The 22,623-nt window shown below is 40.7% G+C and overlaps 1 protein-coding gene across 3 annotated transcripts; it reads left to right on the forward strand.

The window, feature by feature from the left end:
* Positions 1-364: 364 nt before the first annotated feature.
* On the forward strand, positions 365-22,014 carry PPP1R17 (protein phosphatase 1 regulatory subunit 17). Of its 3 annotated transcripts, XM_023186036.1 has the most exons (5): positions 365-654; positions 5,740-5,857; positions 8,801-8,953; positions 10,326-10,478; positions 20,783-22,014. In XM_023186036.1, the coding sequence occupies exons 2-5, from the start codon at positions 5,776-5,778 to the stop codon at positions 20,860-20,862; spliced, it is 468 nt and encodes a 155-aa protein (XP_023041804.1). In that variant the 5' UTR covers positions 365-654; positions 5,740-5,775; the 3' UTR covers positions 20,863-22,014. The 3 variants fall into 3 exon arrangements, with proteins under 3 accessions (XP_023041804.1, XP_023041806.1, XP_023041805.1); XM_023186038.1 differs by lacking the exon at positions 8,801-8,953; XM_023186037.1 differs by lacking the exon at positions 365-654 and having other exon boundaries at positions 5,731-5,857.
* The last annotated feature ends 609 nt before the right edge of the window (positions 22,015-22,623 follow it).

Genomic DNA, 22,623 nt, shown 5'->3' on the forward strand with positions numbered 1-22,623 from the left:
TTCCTTATCAATAAAATGGGATGATGACAGTAGCTCATTTCACAAGGTTGGCATGAGGGTTAAGTAAGTCGATGTGTGTGAAGTCTCTAGAAGAGTGTCTGGCATGTTGGTAGCCTTAAATGAATGTTAGCAGTAGCTACCCTTCTCTTCCTCCTCATGATAGGACTTTGAGAAGGAGCCGTGGTTATTGAAAGTACTCTGGATTTAAACTCAAACAGTTTTGAGAGTCAAAATTAGCTGTGGTCTCTCTTGGGCACATCACTTAACTTCTTTGTGCCTCAGTTTCCATATTTACAAAATCAGGCCAAAAAATCTATTGCATGGGAATTTAATGATGTAGCTGGTTTGTCTGAATTTCTCTGGTGTGCACACTGGAAACTCAAAGCATGACTCTATATTGTACTTTTGTAATGTACAATTATTGCTGTGGAGAGCAGCGATGGAGATGTTAGTCCTCTTTCCTTCTCCATCCCCCTTGCCCTGGTGCCTGTGAAACAGAGCATCCCCATGGCAACAGCAGCAGCTGGTCCCTAGATAAGAGGAGCTGAAGCCGGCCAGCAGCAGCCACTGCCACAGAGGAGCCAGGCCCAGCTTCGGTGAGCACACACGCCCTCCCTGTCTCTTGCCTTCTCGTCTCTGCATCTGCACTGATTGGTAAGTGCTTCAGATTTTTACTCCAAGAACTTTTGTGGTGAGAAAAGCAAGTTTGCAGTAAGTTACTGGGACAAAGAAGGCTGTAGCTGGTGACACGGGGTTGTGCTTTAGGGAGCAAGGCTAAGCTGGGGCTGAGTGGAGAGCAGAAAAAGTTACCACTTTCAAGTCATCCTTCCAAGGGAGGGAACTGAATTTTGTAAAAGCCTGAGTCCTCACAAACTCATTTGCAAAGTTTCAAGATGAAGTTGGTGTATCTGCATATTCACACAGGCTAGAGAGGTTTATCTTCCAAGGCTGGGGAAAGTACAGAAAGTATGCTTCTCAAAGCACATTTCCATGCCCTACTTTAAGTCAGACTCTCCTCCAGGAATACTAACAATTTAGGTTTCCTAAATGAACAAATCTGATTTTAAAAGATGGTACTTTTTGACCTGAATTCAATCCTCTGGTTAAAAAGAGGTTTGACAATGAAAATGTATTTTACATAGCCAGAGGGTGCATTAATGAGACACCACATAGGCTGGATACAACCTTCTACCTTTTAATTCCATCAAGCGAATCAAGACCTAATTACTTTGGGGGATATTCTTTAGAATATTGTAGGGTAAGCTAAGTGTCAACTTGCTTCTGAGAATCAGTTTTATTATGTTCCCAAGACTTAGAAATGGGTATTCTGCGGTTGATTTTTGTCTTGAACTATTCTCATCTCATTGCCAGCTTCAGAGAAGGCCAGAGATGGGATAAGGAGGTAATTCTGGTGGATCAATTTAGATAGACATATAATCACAAATGGAGGACTGAAAGATCCAAGAAGGCCCCTTACACTCAGGAAAATGTGTGTACAGGACCTGGGCTCGGGGCTCCATGCATGCACATTCTATGGTTAATACTCTCAACAACCCTGGAAAAGAGCCACTATCTTCCCCATTTAACAGATTTGAAAACTAAATTTTTGAGAGAACAGATAACTGTCCCAAGTTCACCCAGCTAGAGAGTGGTACAAGCAGCCAAACCTTGGCTTCTACTTTATATTGACTCACAGCATCCAATCTTACAGGTGAGAGGAAATTTCTTCCCATAAGTTAAAACACATATTCTCACATCTAACTGAGAAAATTGCTCAATGATAAGAGAAAAGACAAAATGTCCAGACCAGCTTCTGACCACACACCGAACCAACTAATGTGTTTCAGCTCTGCTGGTGTGCCTGCCTTTCTGCAATATAGTGGGGTCCCTTTTCTGGCACCCAATTCCTTCCCCCTTTCAGGTCTCCTTCTCAAAAGAGAAGGTGACCTTTGTCATTAACAATCCCTGTGTATTGTGACAGCAATTTACATATTGCTGCTCTTAGTGGTATTTGCATTTACAAGTGTCTCTCTGTGAAAAGAAAGGTTTTGTCCCTTGTGAAAAGGAAGGTAAGGATTAGTAAGAGCAAGTCACAAGAGCTTAAAATCTGAAGTCCTGAAATCCTTTCTCAAACCCTGAAATCATATCTCTTGGTCTCTTGCATGCTACACTGACTACCTACATTCTGTCAAGCAACCACCACCAGAAGAATAATTCAGATCAATAATCTTTCATTCTCTAATTAAGAAATCTGAAACATTTTGAAAACCGAAAGGTTTGTTGTGAAGTTCAACACAAACTCATCTGGTAGCAAAGCCTGACCTGAAAGAATGTGAATTTTTTGTGGTTTGTCTTTTATGTCGCTTAGTGTGAATATTCATAGTTTTGCTGCAGAAATAATGGATGTGATTGCTGGTGCTCCTGGAGACCCCTCTAGAGCTGTTATATAATTTAAAGAGTGCTGATTTCCACAGCACATTTGGCTCCAGGCTTGTCACAAGGGTGGGTGGCTGATACTGCAATGACAGTGGCAATCCACGTCTCTGTGTGAGTGTTAGAATTCAGAGCCTACACTGAACCAATAAGTGGCACGAGGATGTTAAAAAGTCACAAGTCTTTGTAGTAGACACAGTTTATGAAACACCCCCGAATGTGAACTATTAGACAACAAGCCTCTCTGGAGGCCCTAGCTTTTTGGTTGAAATCTGAAGACCCAGAGGACCAACTATTTAGACATGAAAGAAGGAGCTGTTGCCTTAGAAAGTTCCCAAATTACAGGGAGATGAAACCTTCCCTGGGCAGCCCAACAAGTACAGCATCCCATTATGACACCTGCTTGGGGTAGAGACTAAATTAAAGAGAGAAAGGCATGGGCAGAGTCAGGAATAGGAAATGGAAATATTCCATTTCCTACGTCAAGAATTAGACCGGCTCATGTTTTACAACAGCTCACTTATAAAGAGCACCTCTTCTCACTGAGGATGGAAATGGAGAGTGAGTTGGGAGATGGGGCCATTATACTAACAGGCTATGACAATTATCAATAAGCCAATACTAAACTCCAAATGTCTTTCCCGTCCACCTACTTGTTCTTTTCTTTGTGCGAAAATTTTCTTCCAAGAAGTCCGTAATGACATCATTCATGATAAAAGTATCTTCTAATCCCATGAGCAAAACACATCCCTGCCCAGCATGGGATATTTTTGTAATGTAAAATCCCAGATCTGGAAATTGTCTCTCAGCCCCTTAGCAAACAGTCTTGCTGGTTCACCACCATCATTCTTTAAATCACACTGATTTAAAATAGTGTTGTTTCTCCCATAGACAAGATGAGCTATGCTGTGGAGGAAGCATGTGTCAGTTTTGTGATGAATCACTAGTTTCCCTCGCCTTGTCCAGGGGCCTCTGACATGTTTGATTATTCAATTCATTGGCCAGAGGCAGGCTTTCTTTTTCTAGTCTGGTGCTGCCATAGCTGCTTTGCTCAGAGGAGGGCTGGACCTCCCATGGCTTAGCATCTGAAAGAAAAGTTCAATTGCTTTTTAGAATCTTTTCATTATACAACAGGTCTTCCTTAGCCAAAAATCTAGCATGGTAGATAGCCAACATTACATAAAAATAGCTGCCAGTTGAATTGTGCCTACAATGTGCTCAGCATGCAGCTATGCTATTCCATTTTCACAGTTTCTCCACCCAGTAGGTATTATTATCTCGATTTTTCAGATGAGGAAACTCAGGGTAAGCTGGGGGGACAGAGAGGGACATATGTTTCTGGGTGTCAGACTGTGTGGGCACCACAAAGATGTTAGCCTTCGCAAATTTTATTGTAGCAGCCTTAGCTTGTGGGGAGAGGGGGCAAAAATGATGCTATTGCATTGGGCTCCATTTATTCTCACTACATCTTTAAGATTTAGCAACTTCATCAAAGTCATATGGCTTTTTAGTTTAAGAGCTGAGATTTAACCTAGGTCTGTTTGACTCAAGAGTCCAGATTCAAAATAAATAACCTGCTATTAGGCACATAAGAACAGCCATAGGATCCAAGTTTAAAAATGCCTTACCTTTCAAGGGTTGGGGAGAAGGAGAAAGGTACTAATACCAGATAGGACCTGCAGTACACAGTAAGTGCATAGCTTCAAATGATGACTCTGATCCTAAGTGTTTTACTAATGGTAGGTCATTACAAGATTTTTGAGCCTTAGTTTCTTTTTCTGAGGAATGAATATTTTCACCAGATCCTCTATGGGGTAATTTTCAACATAACGTGTATGACTAGGCCCGTGACTGTGCCTGAAGAGGAAGAAAATTGGTTAAATACATGCATAAGAACATATTTGATGCTGCCTTGAGACCTCAGCACTCATCCTGAGTGATGTTCCCATGGCCCATCCAAGCTAACAGCATACTTCCTGATGGTCACAGGGAGTTGACAATCTCTACACAAACACTGAAAACAATGGTCTGAATTGATTTCTGCTGAAGTCACTCAGTACAATCAGTCTGCACAGAGTGACACTAAAAGCCATGCTCAAGTGATCAGTTAATAGCTCCATCTGCTATCCAGTGATCTCAGCACATAAAGGAAGAGACTCTTCCGCCTTTGCAGAGAAAACCGGTTTATTCCTCAAAAGACAACAGAGTTGAACTCATTTTATGAGCTTGAAACATTAGCACAACTGGTCTGTGTGTTCATCTGCATGCTGCTTGTCAAGGAATCTCAGAAAATAATTGGTTGGGTGATTTTAATCTTACTCATTCCTCCCCCACCTCTCTTGCTATGGTAGGACATGAGTAATAAATTATGTAAAAAGAACTCAAGATACAGAATCTAGCCAGGCTCTAATGAAGATTTTCTATAAATCTGAGCTAATGCGTTTCTCCTTCAGACCTGACACATATCCATTCTGGATTTCTACTGCTCCTGGGCAATGGCTATGACTGATAGCTCTGGAAAGTTCAGTGAACTTTCCAGGAAAGATGGAGGGTGGGGAGGGAGACAGATTTGTTCTCATGTCTGGAATCCCGAGGGAGAAAATAAAGATCTATCCAAAACCCAGATTTTCTCCTACCATGTTTCTACCACCATTATAATGTGGATGGGGAGGTAGTCTCCTTACTTTATACAATACTTATAGAATGTAATTTATAGAATGTAATGATAAAAAAAAAACACACAACAGAAATCTTATTCAATTCGGGTTCAAAGGACTCATTTTATTTTTAAAGACTCAGGTGTCTAATGGAAGTCAACAGGACTGGACCCGGATATAGGCTTAGCTATTTAATAGACATGTGATTAAATTAATTAAACTTTCTGAGCCTCTGTCTCCTCTTCTGTGAAGTACACATAATCCTACTTTGCAGAACTCAACAGAAAAAACATAGGCAAGGTTTAACCATGATTTTCTGTGACTCTCAGCTAACTCACTTCTCATTCAGACTTGACAATTGCTCATTCTGAAACTCTAAAAGTGTCTCTGAGAGAGGGCAAATATTGGACATTTGATACATGACAATTACCGATAAGTCTGTCAGTGTGAGGGTAGGAGGGTTCATTTTATTTTGGCTTAAGTCCCAAGTTTAGAGTTTCTAATAGGGAAATTTAAGAAGCATACATAAAGAAACAGGATTGAACTGGGAACACAATAGCAAGTGCTCAACAAATATATTTACTTAGTAAATGAATGAATGAATGAATAAACAGAGCCATACTTATTCACTGTTTTTATCCTTCCTTAGTGCTGGAGAAGAAATACATCCACCCACCCTCATTTGATGATGTCCACTGAGCAAATGCAGCCACTGGAACTCTCAGAAGACAGACTGGACAAGCTAGACTCTCGTTGCAGCCACTTAGGTAAACAAATGATTGATTGTGAATGTCAGTGGTGGAAGTCAGAGAAGAGGTGTCTCAGCCATTAGGTTTGCAGGCAAGTCAGAGAGAGGCCCCCCTGAAACCTGATAGTCTGTGCCTTCTGGTGACAGCCAACACCAGATGGGCAGGCAAATAGCCATGGGTCTGTGGAGTCTGCCATGTAAATATTAGCTGAAGCACCAGCGAGAAGTTCATTTGAGAGAGAGAAAGAGAGAGAGAGGAAATGTCGTCCTCTTTTTCTGGGTCTCACAGAGTCCCAGGCATAGCATTTTTGAGGCAATAAATGGAATGCGTCAGTATAGCTTGTTTCCAGTATTTCCTGACACACTTTTACCCCATGTGCAGCACCAATAAAATATTTCAAATATCTCTCTTTGCCTATCAAGACAGAATTTTAAATAGCCTTTTTCTGCTTTATTGTCAATCTGTTTCCTTTCCAGAACTGACTTTTTGCATAACCTTTGTAATGAAAATACCAGAAACATTTCTGCCTCTACCCATTTCTAAAAATGAGACACTCAGACTTTTGATGGATGGGCCTTTTGCATATTCATAGCCTTTGTCTATGCCTCGCCTGGTTATGACTCCCCCCTCCTCTCCCCTCTCCCCGTTTGCCATCAAGATATTTTATGTTCAAGATTTCTCCAAAAATGGGGAAAAGTGCAATTGAAGTAAAAGTCAAAATTAAAGCAAATGGCTGTGCACTGAGCAGCATCCTGGGGTTGAATTGTAGCCCATGACAGGTTTGTACCTCCAGAGACCCACAGCAGGGCAGTATCCATTCAGAGCAGCATTCATTTATTCAACACATGACTATGGCATGTAAAATATTGGGGAAAGATTAGCTGTGCTATGTGGCAATAAACTTTTAAAATTGTGTTTGCGGCCGGGCATTAGGATACATAGTCCCAAGAGGCTGGGTTTAATCTTGATACTATAACCTGCCAGCAGTGTACCCCTCAGCTTTTTACCTGGCTTTCTGAGCCTCAGTTTCCTCATCTTCAACATGGAGAAAAGAGTATAACACCCTTGTAGACTTAGCATGAGAACTCAATTAAATCATATGTTCAGGGATGGTATACATATTTAACAACTGATAAAGCATAGGCATTGAAAAATCAGAAAAGGTGTACTAAATGAATGAATAAGAGAGTTGCATCTAGACCCACCAAGGTTTAACACATTTAATCCTCAACATTTTAAGGAAACTTACCCAAATAATTTTTAAATAAGAAAGAGAGAAGGAAAGAGAGAAATTTACCTGAATACTTTCTAAATTAAAAAGAGAGAAGGAAGAGAAGGAAATGAAAGGGAAGGGAAGGGACTAAAATATCCAATTACTCTTTTAAAATTTCTCCATATTTATTCATATCTGTAGATCTATCCAGACTATATCCAGGCCATAGTTAGAGTTTCCAAAGAAGACAAAAAGCTTCACTGTCTTGTGGCTTCTTTGAATCCTAACAGAATGTTTCCTTATACAAAATATATTCCAGTTTATTCATTCGAGCATTCATTCAACAAACATTTATTAATTACTGCTGAAGTGTTAGAAGATAAGGCACCTGTCAGTAAAGAGGTCAGAGGAGACATGCAGAAATAATAACTAGATCATCTTTTAAATATGTTACTTGAACAAAAATGCTGTGAATATTAAGAAAATGAGAAAGAACATTCAGGACTGGAGTTAGTACAGATAGATTTATGAAGATGGGAAGCTTTCCCCTAAATTTAGAGGAAGGTTAGAGGGTGAGCAATGGCCAGAGTGAATATTTTGGGACATCTGAAATATATCAAATGTATCAGATGCTTTACAAACATTAACAAATTGAGCGCTCTCTCTTAACACACACACACACATACACACACTGATTTAATATTAGTATTATCCCCACTCTAAATATGAGAGAACATTAAAGTTTCTAGAAATGAAGGTCCAAGTTCTCAGAACTAGAAAATGACAAGAGTCCATGTTTGAACTCAGATCAACTTGACCCCACTTAACCATTCAACATCCATTTAATGGAGGGAGAGGCAATTAAGAATAAAATTACAAAAAGACTATAATCCTTAATCTCCAGAAAGGCTGTGTCTGGAGCAGGGGGTAAACCATTATGGAACAGTGAACCATTGCTGAAACAATGACAGCGAAGCCCAAAGCAGAGCAACACAAAGGACAGAGGAGTAAGAGGGAGCAGAGGAGAGACTTGAATGGGCAGGGCATGATCAGATTGGATTCATTACCCATAATGACTTCTGATGGACTCGATGTAAAAGCCAGTCTTCAAAGCTCTGGTGGGGTAATGCAGAGGATTGAGAAAAGTAAAGAAATGAGTTAGGAGACAGTAGGATCTTGAGTTAGGATGGGCAAGTAGGAGGGTTACAAAGCCAGGAACAGTGAAAAGACGAATATGAAACCTGAGTCCTGGATCACTAGGAGAATGGGGCTGGCACAATGATGACGTCAAGTGAGAAATTCACTGAGGACCGAGGGAACCTTTCCAAGATTGAGGGAAATTTAGGTTCCATACTGGCCCTTGGGGTCTCCAAAGACAGCAAGTCTTGAGCAAAAAGAATGGAGGTACGTTCAGCAGACAGAGCCTATTCTTCCACCAGAAAGTTAACTCAAACCTGCTGTGTGGCTTGCTGGACCATATTTTTTAAGTTTTCTTTGCCTCAGTGATCCATCCCTTTGAGTTTCCTTAATCTGGAGTTTTACAGAATTCTAGTTTTCAATTTTGTTATATGAATTTATGCAAGGCTAATAAATTCCTTTGTGGAATAGGCCATAATAAATAAACACTTTTCCTTTTCAGGCCAAATCACCTCTGCACCATCATCAATTGTAATTAGGAACCGAACAGTTTGTGACTGGATCCTTAGTCATGTTATATTCTTTATTTCTTTGTATCCTGTCAAAATTAGGTGATCTTTCAGACCAGTTCATTAAGGACTGTGATCTCAAAAAGAAGCCTAGAAAGGGAAAAAATGTACAGGCCACCCAGAATGTTGAGTCAGACCAAAAAAAACCAAGGAGGAAAGATACACCGGCGCTGCACATCCCGCCTTTCATACCAGGTAATGGACAAAGTCATCTGCACAGCTCTAAAGGAGAGCCACTTGCAACTTGCATTGGTCATACACATTTTTCCTTAAATATTCAGGTATGTTAAAGTAATTTGTGCACTAGCCACCTCTGTATCGCTGTGTTAGTTACAATATAGCAAGCTGCTATAACAGATACATTCCAAAATATTAGGGGTTTAATACAATAAAAGTTTATTTTTTACCCACCAATAGTGAAATCATGGGGTATGAAGGCAAGCTCTGCTCCAAAGAGTCATTCAGGGACCCAGTCTGAGGTGTTTTGACATCATAAACACATGGTGAGCAAAGTCAACACGAGATTCCACTGTCACGATAAGTAGCAACATCCAGCAGGCATGGGAGGTAGACAGAGTATCAACATCCAGCAGGCATGGGAGGTAGACAGAGTGGAGGACTGGCAGGGAGATTTATGTGAACCAGGCCTTCGTCAGCCACCAGGCCTCACCTGATAATGAGGAAAGTCGGGAAATGGGCCCAGCTCAATGCTCAAGAGAAAAGCAAAGCAGTCTGGCAAACAGCTAACATGTCTCTGTAACACCCTTGGATGTGATGCATGACATTCTCTTATTCTCAAAAGTTTTGCCTTGCTTTGCTTTCTTTTCTCCCTCCCTCTTAGTCACTAATTTACTATCATCTCTGTTCACAGCACACCTTGAGGGTTGCAAAGCAAATGAAACATAGATCTTTCTGGGAATGAACTTTCAGCTTTCTAAGAAATAACAACAGCACATAATAGCTGAAATATGCAGTAAGAAATGACATCATAAGGAAGTTCTTAAAAAGGACCATTGGGGCTCAGTGTGGGTAGCGAATTATGGAAAATGTTATGCAAGAGGCTGTTTTTAGAGAGTTAATCAATGATGGAGAAAAATTTCACTGTAGCATAGAGGTGAGAAAGCAGGAGGGTAGAGGTATCAGGGCATTAAGTGTGCAGACACAGCTTGCAGTACATCAGATGAACCCCTCTGGCTGAGGAGGATGGGATTTGGAGGCAGAAAAACTTGGGCTCAACTGCTCTCGGACACCTATGAGCTGTAATACCATGGGCACATTTATTTGCCTCACTTCCCTCAGCTATGTGATGGTGGCCATAATACTAAATTCCTCAGGGTTTTTGTGAGGCTAAAATAAAATCAAGCATGCAAAACTTTTGTATGGACAACGTTCCTAGTGGAGCCTCAATAAATACTAATGCTTCTTATTAAAAGACTTGCTTTATTAAAGTAAGTTTGGAAAGCTGTATTGACTGTCTTCACCAGATGTCTATAAATGTGCACAGTCCTCATATATTAGGATATATGTATTTGACCCTGTTTCTCTCTGTGCTCCCCTAACCATGCAGGTGTGTTTTCAGAACATTTAATTAAAAGATATGATGTTCAAGAAAGACATCCAAAGGGCAAAATGATTCCTGCTCTTCATAACACTGACCTGGAACAGAAAAAGCCAAGGAGAAAAGACACACCTGCCCTGCACACGTCCCCCTTTGCAGCAGGTAAAAAAGCTGGTGCAGGGCATTTGCAGGGTGTGACAGGGACAGGTCAAGAGCCTTACCATCTGGAGGTCCCCAGGGCCTCGTTGTTGTCCTGGCCCAGCAAGCTGCATTGTGCTGAAGTGCTCTGGGGAGAAGCCACACTCACTGCTACCTTTTAGGTTTATCTCCACTAGTAGCTCCCCAGGGGGCTGATCTGGGGATGGGAAAGGGTCAGAGCATTACTCATGCCTCAGCAGAGCTGGTTGAATTCACTGAGCCAACGGAATAGAAATGTCAGTGGGTCCTTGAGAAGAGCTGGAATGCCCTACTCTCAAGGCTTCCACGGATTTTGCGTCTTATGACTGGTTCTCTTGAGATACTTGGACTAATTGGCCAAATTCTCAAAATAAGAGACAGAAAAAGAGATGCAGAAATATGGATAGCTATCTTAATATGTGTCATATCAAACAAAAAAAAATCATACTGAACTATGAGTACAACCCCAGTCTTTAAAGGAGCTGCTCTGTGAGATATAGTCCTTGTCCTTGACAAGTGCAAGTTGGGGAATAAGATATGTACATTCATGACTAGAGTATGACTCTGTATGTATGTGTATATTTTATACAGATTGTTGTGTTGGGGGAGTGACAGAGGGGAAAATATGCTAATGTTTATTGAGCTTCTACTAAATGTTAGGCACTCAGTTTGTCATGTCTCATGGATTTTTATAAATTAACTAATGTAATAGAGAGGCTATTATCTCGTTTTACAGATTAAGAAACTGAGAGAATTTAATTAACTTACTCATCTGCTTTAAAGTCTTATGTGAATAAAATTGATAGATGACTAACTGGCTAATTGGTTGGATCAAAGATGAGATAACTAGATGGAAAAATGAAGAGATAAAATTATGATCAAGATCAAACACTAAAATGTGGCAGAATTGGGGTTCAAACCCAGGTCTAGCTCACCTTTGGGCAGTTTTTCACTGATCTGTGCTGTAGTTTGGAATTTTAGCATTATAGGAATAGAAGAAACACTCTAGGGAGAAGACGAAATTTGGCTGTTGTTATAAAACTGTATTTCCCCACTGTTTCATTTAATAAAGAAAAAAACTGAAAAAACAGCTCAGAAGAAGACATCATGACAAAAACAGTCAGGGGTTTAAGATCCCCAGCTACATTAGAGGCTCTGGTTCTGTGCTCAATGGGATTTGTGTTCTCTGCACTTCTGTCCTTGTTCCTCCACCTCTTCTTCTCTTCCCACATCCATTTACCTCTATCCATCCCTTCGTGTTCATCACTTACCTGTATACCAAGATGAATGGTGGGTTTATGACCCCACCTAGTCATGCCAGGGACAACTCTCTCTCTGTCTCTTTCACACACACACATTTCTACTTACCAGCTTTTCTAAGCACTGACTACATGCAAGCTTCTGAGATCATGCACATGTGCTAAAAGTACAAGGAGTTTAGGACATGCAGAAGTCTAATCTTCAAACTGTCTTCACTCTTTTAACAAATATTTACTGAGTACTTGTCATGTCCTAGACTCTGTTCTAGGCAGTGGTACTGAAAGAAAGTCAATAACCATATAGATAAATACATAATAGAAAGTCTGCTAGGAATAAATGCTGTGAAGAAAATAAAGTTAATTAGATGAAGAATGAGAGATAGAAATTGCTTCTTCAGATTTCCAAGGTGCACAAGGAAACCTTTTCTGAGGAAGGGATATTTAAGCAGAGACCTCAGGAAAATGTGGGTGTGCCATGGGGGTAACTGAGCACAATATTTGAGGCAGAAAAGACAAATCCAAGAGTCCTAAGGCAGTGATGTTTTTGGCTTTTGCTCAGTCAATATTTATCGAGTGTCTACTATGTGCCAGGCATAGCTGAAGTACTGGGCATACACTGGAAAACAAACCCCAAAGATAAAGTCCTTGCTCTCATGGTGTTTATATTCTAGGTGGGAGAGATAATTAAATATTTGGTGCTAAAGCAGGAAAAAGAGGTTTCTCTAAAACTCACAGTCAGGCAAATTGGACACCAGAAGATGACTCGCTCAAAAAGAGGAAAGGTTGTGAGGTCTGCCTTCATTATTTCCCTGGGCAGGATCTGTTGGCCCTCAGTAACATCCTGCATCAGTCATTACCTCATTCAACACTGAGTCAACTGTGATGGCCCATCACAGCTCTCTTACCTCACTGGGACATGAAGGATAAAGCTGTTCCTGTTTTCTAACAGAGAGGGGAGCAAGCCAGCACGGTCTCCCAGTGAAAGGGCCTTCACAGATGATTTTTTGGCAGTATTCTGTCTTCTTTCAGAGCAGTTTTAATATGGGTCGAGGGGTCCAGAGATCTTGGAATAACTGATTTAAGAATAATACACAACAGTCATAATTTGTTAAGTCTGACTGTTTCCCAAGGGGAGAAGGAATTGTTACAGGGTGATATTTCCTTACTAGAGTTTTGCAGTGTTAATGAAATATAGGCCTACCTCATTCCATTTCTCTTCACTTTTTTGTGCTTTTCAGATTTTGATTTTTTTTTTTAACAAAATTGGATGTTTGTGATAACCCTGCATCTAGCAGGCAGCAAGAACCATTTTTTCAATAGCACGTGTTAACTTCATGTCTCTGTATCGCATTTTAGTAATTCTTACACTGTTTAGAATTTTATTATTATTATTATTATTATTATTATTATCATTATTATATCTTTTAAGGTGATCTGTAGGATCAGTGATGCTTGATGTTACTATTGTAATTGTTCTGGGGTGCCACAAACCTCGCCTATGTAAGACTATGAATTTAATCTGTAAGTGGTATATGCGTTCTGTCTGCTCCACTGACAAACCATTCCCCCATCTCTCTCCCTCTCCCCTGGCTTCCCTATTCCATGAGACATAAAGATATTGAAATAAGGCAAATCAATAACCCTACAGGGGCCCTTAAGTGTTCAACTGAAAGGAAGAGTTGCACGTCTCTCACTTTAAATCAAAAGCTAGAAATGATTAAGCTTAGTGAGAAAGGCATGTTGAAAGCCAAGACAGGTTGAAAATCAGGTCTCTTGTACCAACCAGTTAGCCAAGAGCCAAGTTGTAAATGCAAAGGAAAAGTTCTTGAAGGAAATTAAAAGTTCTACTCCAGTGAACACAGGAATGATAAGAAAGTGAAACATCCTTATTGCTGATATGGGGAAAGTTTCAGTGGTCTGGATAGATCACACCAGCCACAACTCTTCCTTAAGCCAAGGCCTAATCCAGAACAAGGTCCTAACTCTCTTCAGTTATATGAAGGTTGAGAGAGGGGAGGAAGCTAGCAGAGAAGAAAAGTTGGAAGGTAGCAGAATTTGGTTCGATATTTAAGGAAAGAAGCCATCTCCCATAAAAGTGCAAAGTGAAGCAACAAATGCTGATGTAGAAACCGCAGGAAGTGATACAGAAAATCTAGCTAAGATAATTGGTGAGAGTGGCTACACTAAACAATAGTTTCTTAATGTAGATGAAACAGCCTTCTATTGGAACAAGATGCCATCTAGGCCATTCATAGCTGGAAAGGAGATGTCAATGCCTGGCTTCAAAGCTTCAAAGGATAGGCCAACTCTCTTGTTAGGGGATAATGCCCTGGTGACTTTAACTTGCAGCCGATGCTCATTTACTATTCTGAAAATCCTAGGGCCCTTATGAATTATGTTACATTGAGTCTGCCTGTGTTCTGTAAATGGAACTACAAAGCCTGGATAAAGGCATACATGTTTACAGCATAATTTACTGAATAATTTAAGCCTACTGTTGAGACCTACTGCTCCAAAAAAAGACCCCTTTCAAATTATTACTGCTCATTAACAATGTACCTCATCATCCAAGAGCTCTGATGGAGGCACACAAAGAGATTAATGTTGTTTTCATGCCTGCTAATGTAGCATCTATACTGGCACCCCTGGATTGAGGAGTTACTTCAATTTGAAAGTCTTGTTATTTAAGAAACACATGTTTGGCAAATGTAGAGCTGCTATAGATAGTGATCCTTCTGATGGATCTGGACAAAGTAAATTGAAAACCTTCTGGAAACAATTTGGTATTCTAGATGCCATTGAGAACATTTGTGACTCAAGGGAGGAGGTCAAAATATCAAAACTATCAGGAGTTTGGAAGAAGTTGATTTCAACCTTTATGAATGAGTTTGAGAGGTTCAAGACTTCAGTGGAGGAAGTAACTGCAAAAGAAATAGCAAGAGAATTAGAAGTGAGGCCTGAAGATATGACTGAATTGGTGCAATCTAATGATAAAACTTGAATGGATGAGGACTTGCTTCTGATAGATAAGCAAAGAAAGTGGTTTCTTGAGATGAAATCTATTACTGGTGAAGATGCTGTGAACATTGTTGAAATGACAACAAAGGGTTTAGAATATTAGATAAACTTAGTTTATAAAGTAGCAGCAGGGTTTGAAAGGATTGACTCAATTTTGAAAAAAGTTCTGCTGTGAGTAAAATGCTCTCAAGCAGCATCACATACTAGAGCAGAATCTACTTTGAAAGGAAGAGTCCATCGATGCAGAAAACTTCACTGTCATCTTAAGAGATTGCCACAAACACCTAATCTTCAGCAACCACCTCTCTGATCAGTCAGCAGCCGTCAACATTGAGGCAAGCCTCTCTAAGACTCAGTGAAGACTCAGAGAATCGTTAGCATTTTTTAGCAAAAAAGTATTTTTAAATTAAGCTATGCTCATTATTTTTAAAGACATAATGCTATTTCACATTTAGTAGGCTATAGTATAGTATAAGCCTAACTTTTATGTGCACTGGGACACCAAAAAATTTGTATGGCTCTCTTTATTGAGATATTTGCTTTATTGCAGTGATCTGGAAGAACCCAGATCTGATCTATTTTCCATAGAACTTTTTTTGGTACTACCTATTAGTTTTACTAGTCTAGTCATTCTATAGATTATGCTACGATATGGGAAATTCTGCCTTAGAATTGTGACATGGCTTAAATCAACTTTTCACCTTTTTTTTTTTTTTTTTTTTTTTTTTGCCTCTGCCAATAGATTGTTGTTTCCAAATAAGATGAGAAGAAAATAGAAGCATAGGCAGGGTCACATTTTTCAGACTTGCTAGGAAGGAGAAGAGCTAGGCAGGGTGGTGCAGAGCATGAGTAATAGAGAAATGGTACAAGGACTGGAGGGAGCTCTGAACCTCCCTCATCTGTGTTTCTCATAGGTTAAGTGCATTCCTACCTAGGTGAATCCTCTAATCCATTACATGTTTTCCCTCATGCTCTGGCTCTGTCCAGGTCCCAACTACCTTTCAATAGTCATCCAGCTCAAAGCCTCTGCTATCAGACTCCTTCAGGTCCAAAACGATTCTTTTCTATTCTTAACTAACTCTGTATTAGTCACGGCATGCAAATACACAAAACTTTGTCATCTCATTTAGTATTGCCTTTATTCTTCTTGTTGCCTGTATTGTCGCTGCTGCTTAAATTGACTTACATGAACAACTTGCATGATGAATTCATGAGGACTGGCTGTGACTGCCTTATGTTTCTGGTACTGATCTTCACGTCTAGTCCAATCACTTCTACATAGCAATACTCACTACATATATGCTGGTTTCATATTTTATCTGGCAAACACAATTTTGCAATATGTGATGGAGACTGATTATTTTCTGTTCATGCTTGTATCTGTTTTTATTGAAGACCTTCTAGGAGAAGACTTGGTAGAGAAACAAAAATATTTACGGGCAGGGAGTCATCCTAGTATACAAAATTGAACATGGGCTTTGGATTCACAAAGGTCTAGGTTTCATCCCTGGTTCTGCTCCATACTAGCTTTGTGACCCTGGACAATTAACATAAACTGTAAAACTTTCTTCATTTTGCCCATAAATCTAAAAGGGGACCATAAATATGTCTCCCAGCATTGTTAACACAATTAATAAAGTACATAAACCACTTGGCAGAATTCTTGGCTATCAAAACCTCTCAACAAATGTTAGTTCCTTCCATTCTCTATTCAATCTTATATTCTGTGAGATAAATCAAACCATTTCTGAAGGTGAGAATTGTCTAAGCCACAGCATTTTACTTCTCTGTATAAACCTGCTGATTCAAGGAACTTCCTAGTGGGTTGAGCTCATTTACCTGACATGAGAGCTGCCTACATCCCAATATCTACATCCTAAGAGAGTAGCTTCTCTATTGAATCAAAAATGTTTATCAAACAACACAGAGTAAACAACTGTTGGGGGTGGAGATGGGGAGAGGCTGTATAGCAATAGCCTCTGTACACATTATGGAATTCCTTGAATCAGCAAATCTCTATATCATAAGTAAGTGCAATTATAGATATTGTGTGATTCTATCTTTCATTAGCATATTAGCTGAAGTACTTTATTTTTGAAGTGCCTTTTAGTAGCTAAAGATTTGGCAGTAATGGAAACGGTAGTTAAGCTGATAAGGATAGAGCCTTCGGCAGATGTTCAGAAGGACTCACATTGGTTCTAACAAGGGTGTTGAGAGAAACTCACAGACAAATACACTCTGGAGACATCTCTCATTAGCCCTTGGCAAGTGTAAACTGGACAAGGATCCAGTCTGTCTTCTAAATCTCTTGCTAACTACCTTCACTCCCCTTAGTTAATGAGCTTACTTGACAGGTTCCAACTGCGAGCACAGCCCTTCAAAGGGGTCATCTCAAGCTTCTCTGCCAGACTCAGGCTTGCTCCCAGCTTGGCCTATGGTTGCCAGGGGCCATCATCTCAGTGACTGCATGGCAGAGAGCATTGGTTCTGACTAGTCAGATCTGGGTAACCAAGGCCTGCTTAAGAGCGAAAGAAGTGTTATTAGAGGTTTGTCGCAAATAGAACCATGATAAAGGAATAATGAAGCTGGAAGCATTGAAGAGAATCCTCCTAGAAAATTGTCCATGAGCTGTGGACATTTGGACAGTTTGGGACATCGAAGATCAAAATCCTGCTCTTCTACATGAGAAAGGGACCAGGATGTCCATTGAAAGTGACACGTCTTCTGTCTTGCTGGGAATAGAACATTCTCTCTAGTGTGACTTATCAGAGGAGGTGGTGTCCTAGCCCTGGCTCCCTGAGACCATAATGTAATGTGCATGAACTATTTTAGCTGGTGCTCTGGGTGGGATTGTGCTCTAAAACAGCTTGCTGCAAAGCTGATTGGCCCTTGGAGACTTCGGACTGGCAGCCTTGGTCTTAAAACCCACTAAGCTCTTACAAGCAGCCAAGTTCCCTAAACTCTTCTGTATAGAGAGAGGATGAAGGGAAGGAAATGACATTTGCTAAATCCCTACTGTATTCTAAGTCTTGTGCCAGATGTTAGCATATCCTTAGAGAATCTCATGGTTCAATAGGGGAGAAAGATGTATTGTCCAGTGATTCCTACAATGTGAAATATGCTGTAACAGAGGTTCATGTATGATGTGGCTGCAGCTACAATGTGGGCCTAAGTCTATTTGGGGACATCACACATTGTGGAAGATACAAATTACTTGTTCTCCAATTTTACGAGTGAATAAACTGAGGCTCAGATAGGTTAAGTGAGTGCTCAAGGCTTAATGATCACCAAAGGCAAAGCTTTCTGGTTTCAGGATCTGCATATTCCTTTAATGGTGCACCTCTGCTTCCCCTGAAAGCATGAGGGTCAGAAGGAGGTTAAACCAGACCAATGCTTCCCAAACCCAGGCCATCTTCATGTCATTAAAGCATCAAGAACAAGAATGCAGTGGTGACATGTAGATACTCCTGATTTAAGGCTCATCCTAAGCAATGATATCCAAGAAATCAAGATTTCTATGAGCTACCATGTATTTTTTCATTATAAGACATTAAAATTAATTCTTAACTATATTAATATAAAATGCTGGTTCACCCTCTACTTGAAATTATCTCCTGTGCTCCTGTGGACAGCCCAACCTACTTTGGGAAGGGCTGGCTGTGATGATTTAACAGGCTCTTCTTATTCCTGAAATAGCAGGAACTTTTGGGGGAGTCAGCGAGGAGCAGATTCTCATATGATTAAGTTTACAGGGTACCAAAAGTAACCAGAAAGTTGATCTGCGTTTGGAAACTTAAAGGCTCTTGCCCACTTTGAATCAACTCGATTTTGGCTTAATGTGAAGAGATATCAAAGAAGGAAGGATGGAAACATTTGGGGCTTGGCATAGCTAACTCCATGTTCTCCTGCCATGCTAACCTTAACTCCAAACAGAAATCCAAATTTCTGTGCAGCTGGTGTACGAGAAATATCTCCCACTGTGTTTCATAAGTGATTTATGCAAAAGCCGTAGTTTCAGCCAGACTCTTTTTTTTTTTTTTTTTGAGACGGAGTCTGGCTCTGTCGCCCAGGCTGGAGTGCAGTGGCCGGATCTCAGCTCACTGCAAGCTCCGCCTCCCGGGTTTACGCCATTCTCCTGCCTCAGCCTCCCGAGTAGCTGGGACTACAGGCGCCCGCCACCTCGCCCGGCTAGTTTTTGTTGTATTTTTTTTTTAGTAGAGACGGGGTTTCACTGTGTTAGCCAGGATGGTCTCGATCTCCGGACCTCGTGATCCGCCCGTCTCGGCCTCCCAAAGTGCTGGGATTACAGGCTTGAGCCACCGCGCCCGGCCTCAGCCAGACTCTTGAAATTGTTTTTCTCCTCCAATAAATACCAGCTAATTGGTAAAGAAACCATGTGAACAAACTAGGAACTGAAACAAATGAATAGTCATTAAGATCAACACATAGTTTTCATTAATTTGCTGCTGTTGAATGGAGTCCAGTGTGGTAGAAAGGCCTCTTGTGGTGCACAGCTTCTCTTTCTCAAGTGTAGATCTTTATAAAATGCTTCATGAACTGGAAGGCCTCTCATTATGAAAAGAAGGAAGGAGGCAGTGCGAGGCAGTGGTGGGGAAGCTGGCTGGAGTGGGATGATGGGGACCATGGAGGACTGGCCTTCCATCACAGCTTCCTTTGACCTTTCATTAAATGACCTTACTTTATACTTCACAGGATGAGCAGAACCATGTGACCCTTACTGGCTGGTCCTTTCTGGGGTGATCAGTCCAGAAAATTGTGCTCAGACTTCTGAATTTCACAGACCAGTAATTTTTTTTTTTTTTTTTTTTTTTTTTTGAGACGGAGTCTTGCCCTGTTGCCCAGGCTAGAGTACAGTGGTATAATCTTGGCGCACTGCAATCTCTGTCTCTGGGTTCAAGGGATTCTTCTGCCTCAGCCTCATGAGTAGCTGTGATTACAGGTGCCCACCACCATGCCTGGCTAAGTTTTGTGTTTTTCCTAGAGATGGGGTTTCACCATGTTGGCCAGGCTGCTGTTTAACTCCTGACCTCAGGTGATCCGCCCACCTCGGCCTCTCAAAGTGCTGGGATTATAGGTGTGAGCCACCATGCCTGGCCCAGTACATTTTTCAAACAAAATACTGTGGATCCCGACATAGGAACAGCAACTTTTTATTTTACTTTATAAGGTTGCATTTTAAAAACCTTCTAACATCTCTAAAATTTCATAAAACAAAGGATATTTTAATCCCCAAAAGAAGGAAAAATAATCTCGAAATAACGAACAGCTTTTAAAAGTGTAGGCATACAGCCATATGAAAAGCTCAGTACACTTTCCTTATATTCTCATTTTGCTCCGAACCATGTGAACGTCATCACCTCCTGGTACAGTACTGACATTTGGAAATGGCATGTCCAGAGCCTGAGCTCAATATTTCCCTGGATGTAAAATGCTTTTAAGTTTGACTTCCTAAGGCTTACCAGTTCTTTTCGAAAGGTAAATAAACGAGCAAATATTAAAGGGAAAGGAAAAGCCGACATTTAGTTGCTCTGGGTTAAACATTGTGACATATATCTTATTTAATTGTCACAACAACCCTTTATAATAATGGTTACTGTCCTCATTTTATGTTGAGAAGACTTAGATGTGAATGTGTTTTCTGGCCCAACACAGATTAAGTGAGTGGCAGAACTGTGAGTGCAAAGCAATTGGTTACTTTTCATCCCTCCATGCTGCAAGCTTAGCAGCAGAACTTAGAGAAGAAGATGAAGGCTGCCTCTGACTTCCAGGTGGTGCATCCCTTTGTAACCAGAATAGTGTCCTCATTGAGCACCTCTGGGAAGGCCAGATAAAGCCACCCAGCTCCCTCTCCGGGTTGGCACTTTTAGCAGATAGCCTTGTAGACACTAAGGTTTCTGGGTTGCCATGCTCCTTTGTATTGTGTCTATCGGCAAGGTTGCCTAATGTTTTAATTAGAGGGACTTAATTGCAGGTCTGTGCTTTGTTTTGCAGGTGTGACATTGCTCAGGGACGAGAGACCCAAAGCAATCGTGGAAGATGACGAAAAGGATGGTGACAAGATAGCTATTTAAAGATAGTTCCCCTGAGACCACTTGTAAATAGGTTAGATTGGTTCCCTATGGTGACCTAGAGAAAAAATAGACTTGTTTCTGCTCTCGTTTTTGTCATCATCTGACTTTAAGATTCAGACACCTTCTCCCAAGGAGATGTATGCCATCAAATTGCCAGTCACCTCTTTGTCTCTGTCTTCTTTCTGAGTATGGTTTCTATTCTGTGTTTTGAATTTTTATTTTCTAGTGTAGTGGAAAAGAAACAGATCATCCTAAATGAGGAGGTAACAGGGAAAGCACTGGGGTTCAGTTTCTGCATCTTCTGGATCAATTCATGGAGGAAAGATTGTGGATTACATGGGCTCCTTCTTGGTTTTTGCTGCTGAGCAGGACTTGACTTAGCATCATCCAAGCACCAGTCCAAGTGGGGTTCCCTGTTGCCAGTTAGATGAAATTGTTTGGACTCTAACTCACTGATTGCTTTGGAAAAAAAGGTCTTTTATTTCTCCTGTCCTATCTTAAGGGTCCAAATGTCTCTGGTGAAGTTCCTAAGACCCTTGTCCCAGATACTCTAAATGTGACTATATGAGCTGGGGGGGTCAACCCAGCCCACCATGCCTTGGCTGATGATCCCAGAGGCAGAGAGTGCTGGTCTGTCTGGGAAGCTTAGCAATGCATCTTCAAATTTATTTTTATTTTTAAAAATATTTCTTAAACATGCTGTCCCAACATTTGTGAGTTGTGTCACAAGTGAGTAATTATCAATGGTAGATAAAATATCAATGATTGTGATGAATTTACTTAAAAAAATTAGTCAGTGAAAGCCATTCTGTTATTTTTAGTATTCTCACTTATTTAGACTTCAATACACTTTCCTGGACGAGAGGGGAGAGTGTGGTGTTAGCTAGTGAGCGGAGGTCTGTATATTGTTCTTGCCCCAGCCTGCAATCTGTGGCATACAGGCCTCATCCACCAGGCAATAGACAGGAGAGAGGTGAGAACTATTCTTCGAAGGAGGAAAAGTAGATACGCAAATTGTCACAACTAAGAGTGATAATTTGGTAGCTCTGTATGTATGCTGGTTCCAACTGTTTAATCCCTTCTGTCTTTCTGTTCTCACAAAGATGGAAAAGATGCAGGAGCTTGCCGGAAATAAAGCTACATCTATCCACATCTCTGTCCTGGTGCATTTCTCCTAAAAATACCCAGTTTACTCACAGTTATAAAGAGCAGAGGTTGCAAAAGAGACTCACAAAGTTTTGCCTTTTTTTTTTTTTTTCGTCTGCAGCGATTTTAAAATGTTTGTATTTGCTGTTAATATTTAACAATCCAGTCAGGAAAAGTGATGTAAAAGTCTGGATTTCCAGATTCTCTTGGAAAAATATCTCAAGACCTGTCAATTTTGGGCCTGATTAGAATCATGGCAGCATCATTTGGAACTGATTACTGGATGCCAATTTTAGAAGGAGCGTGCATTCTTGTTTGCCATATGCCCCACCTGGAGTATATCATCCATTGACTCCAGTTTGGAGTCCCCTTAGCGAAGACGCATATTGTGATCCTAATGATCTCACCTTTTTTATTCCAGCACTCCATGCTTGACTCCCACTTCTGATGCCCCAACCCCAGCTTTGGGTAGAGGGGAATAAAATTGTGGCTGGCATGTTGGTTGAAGCATAATTGGTGAAGGAGGGCACCATAAAGTCTTTACAAAACCAAAAGCAATTACAGGTCTATGGATAAGAGGATAGTATAATCACCAGCAGCAATGTTTACAAAGGG

The sequence above is a fragment of the Piliocolobus tephrosceles genome, chromosome 8 (assembly GCF_002776525.5).
Source record: "Piliocolobus tephrosceles isolate RC106 chromosome 8, ASM277652v3, whole genome shotgun sequence".
In the NCBI taxonomy this organism is placed as follows: Eukaryota; Metazoa; Chordata; class Mammalia; order Primates; family Cercopithecidae; genus Piliocolobus; species Piliocolobus tephrosceles.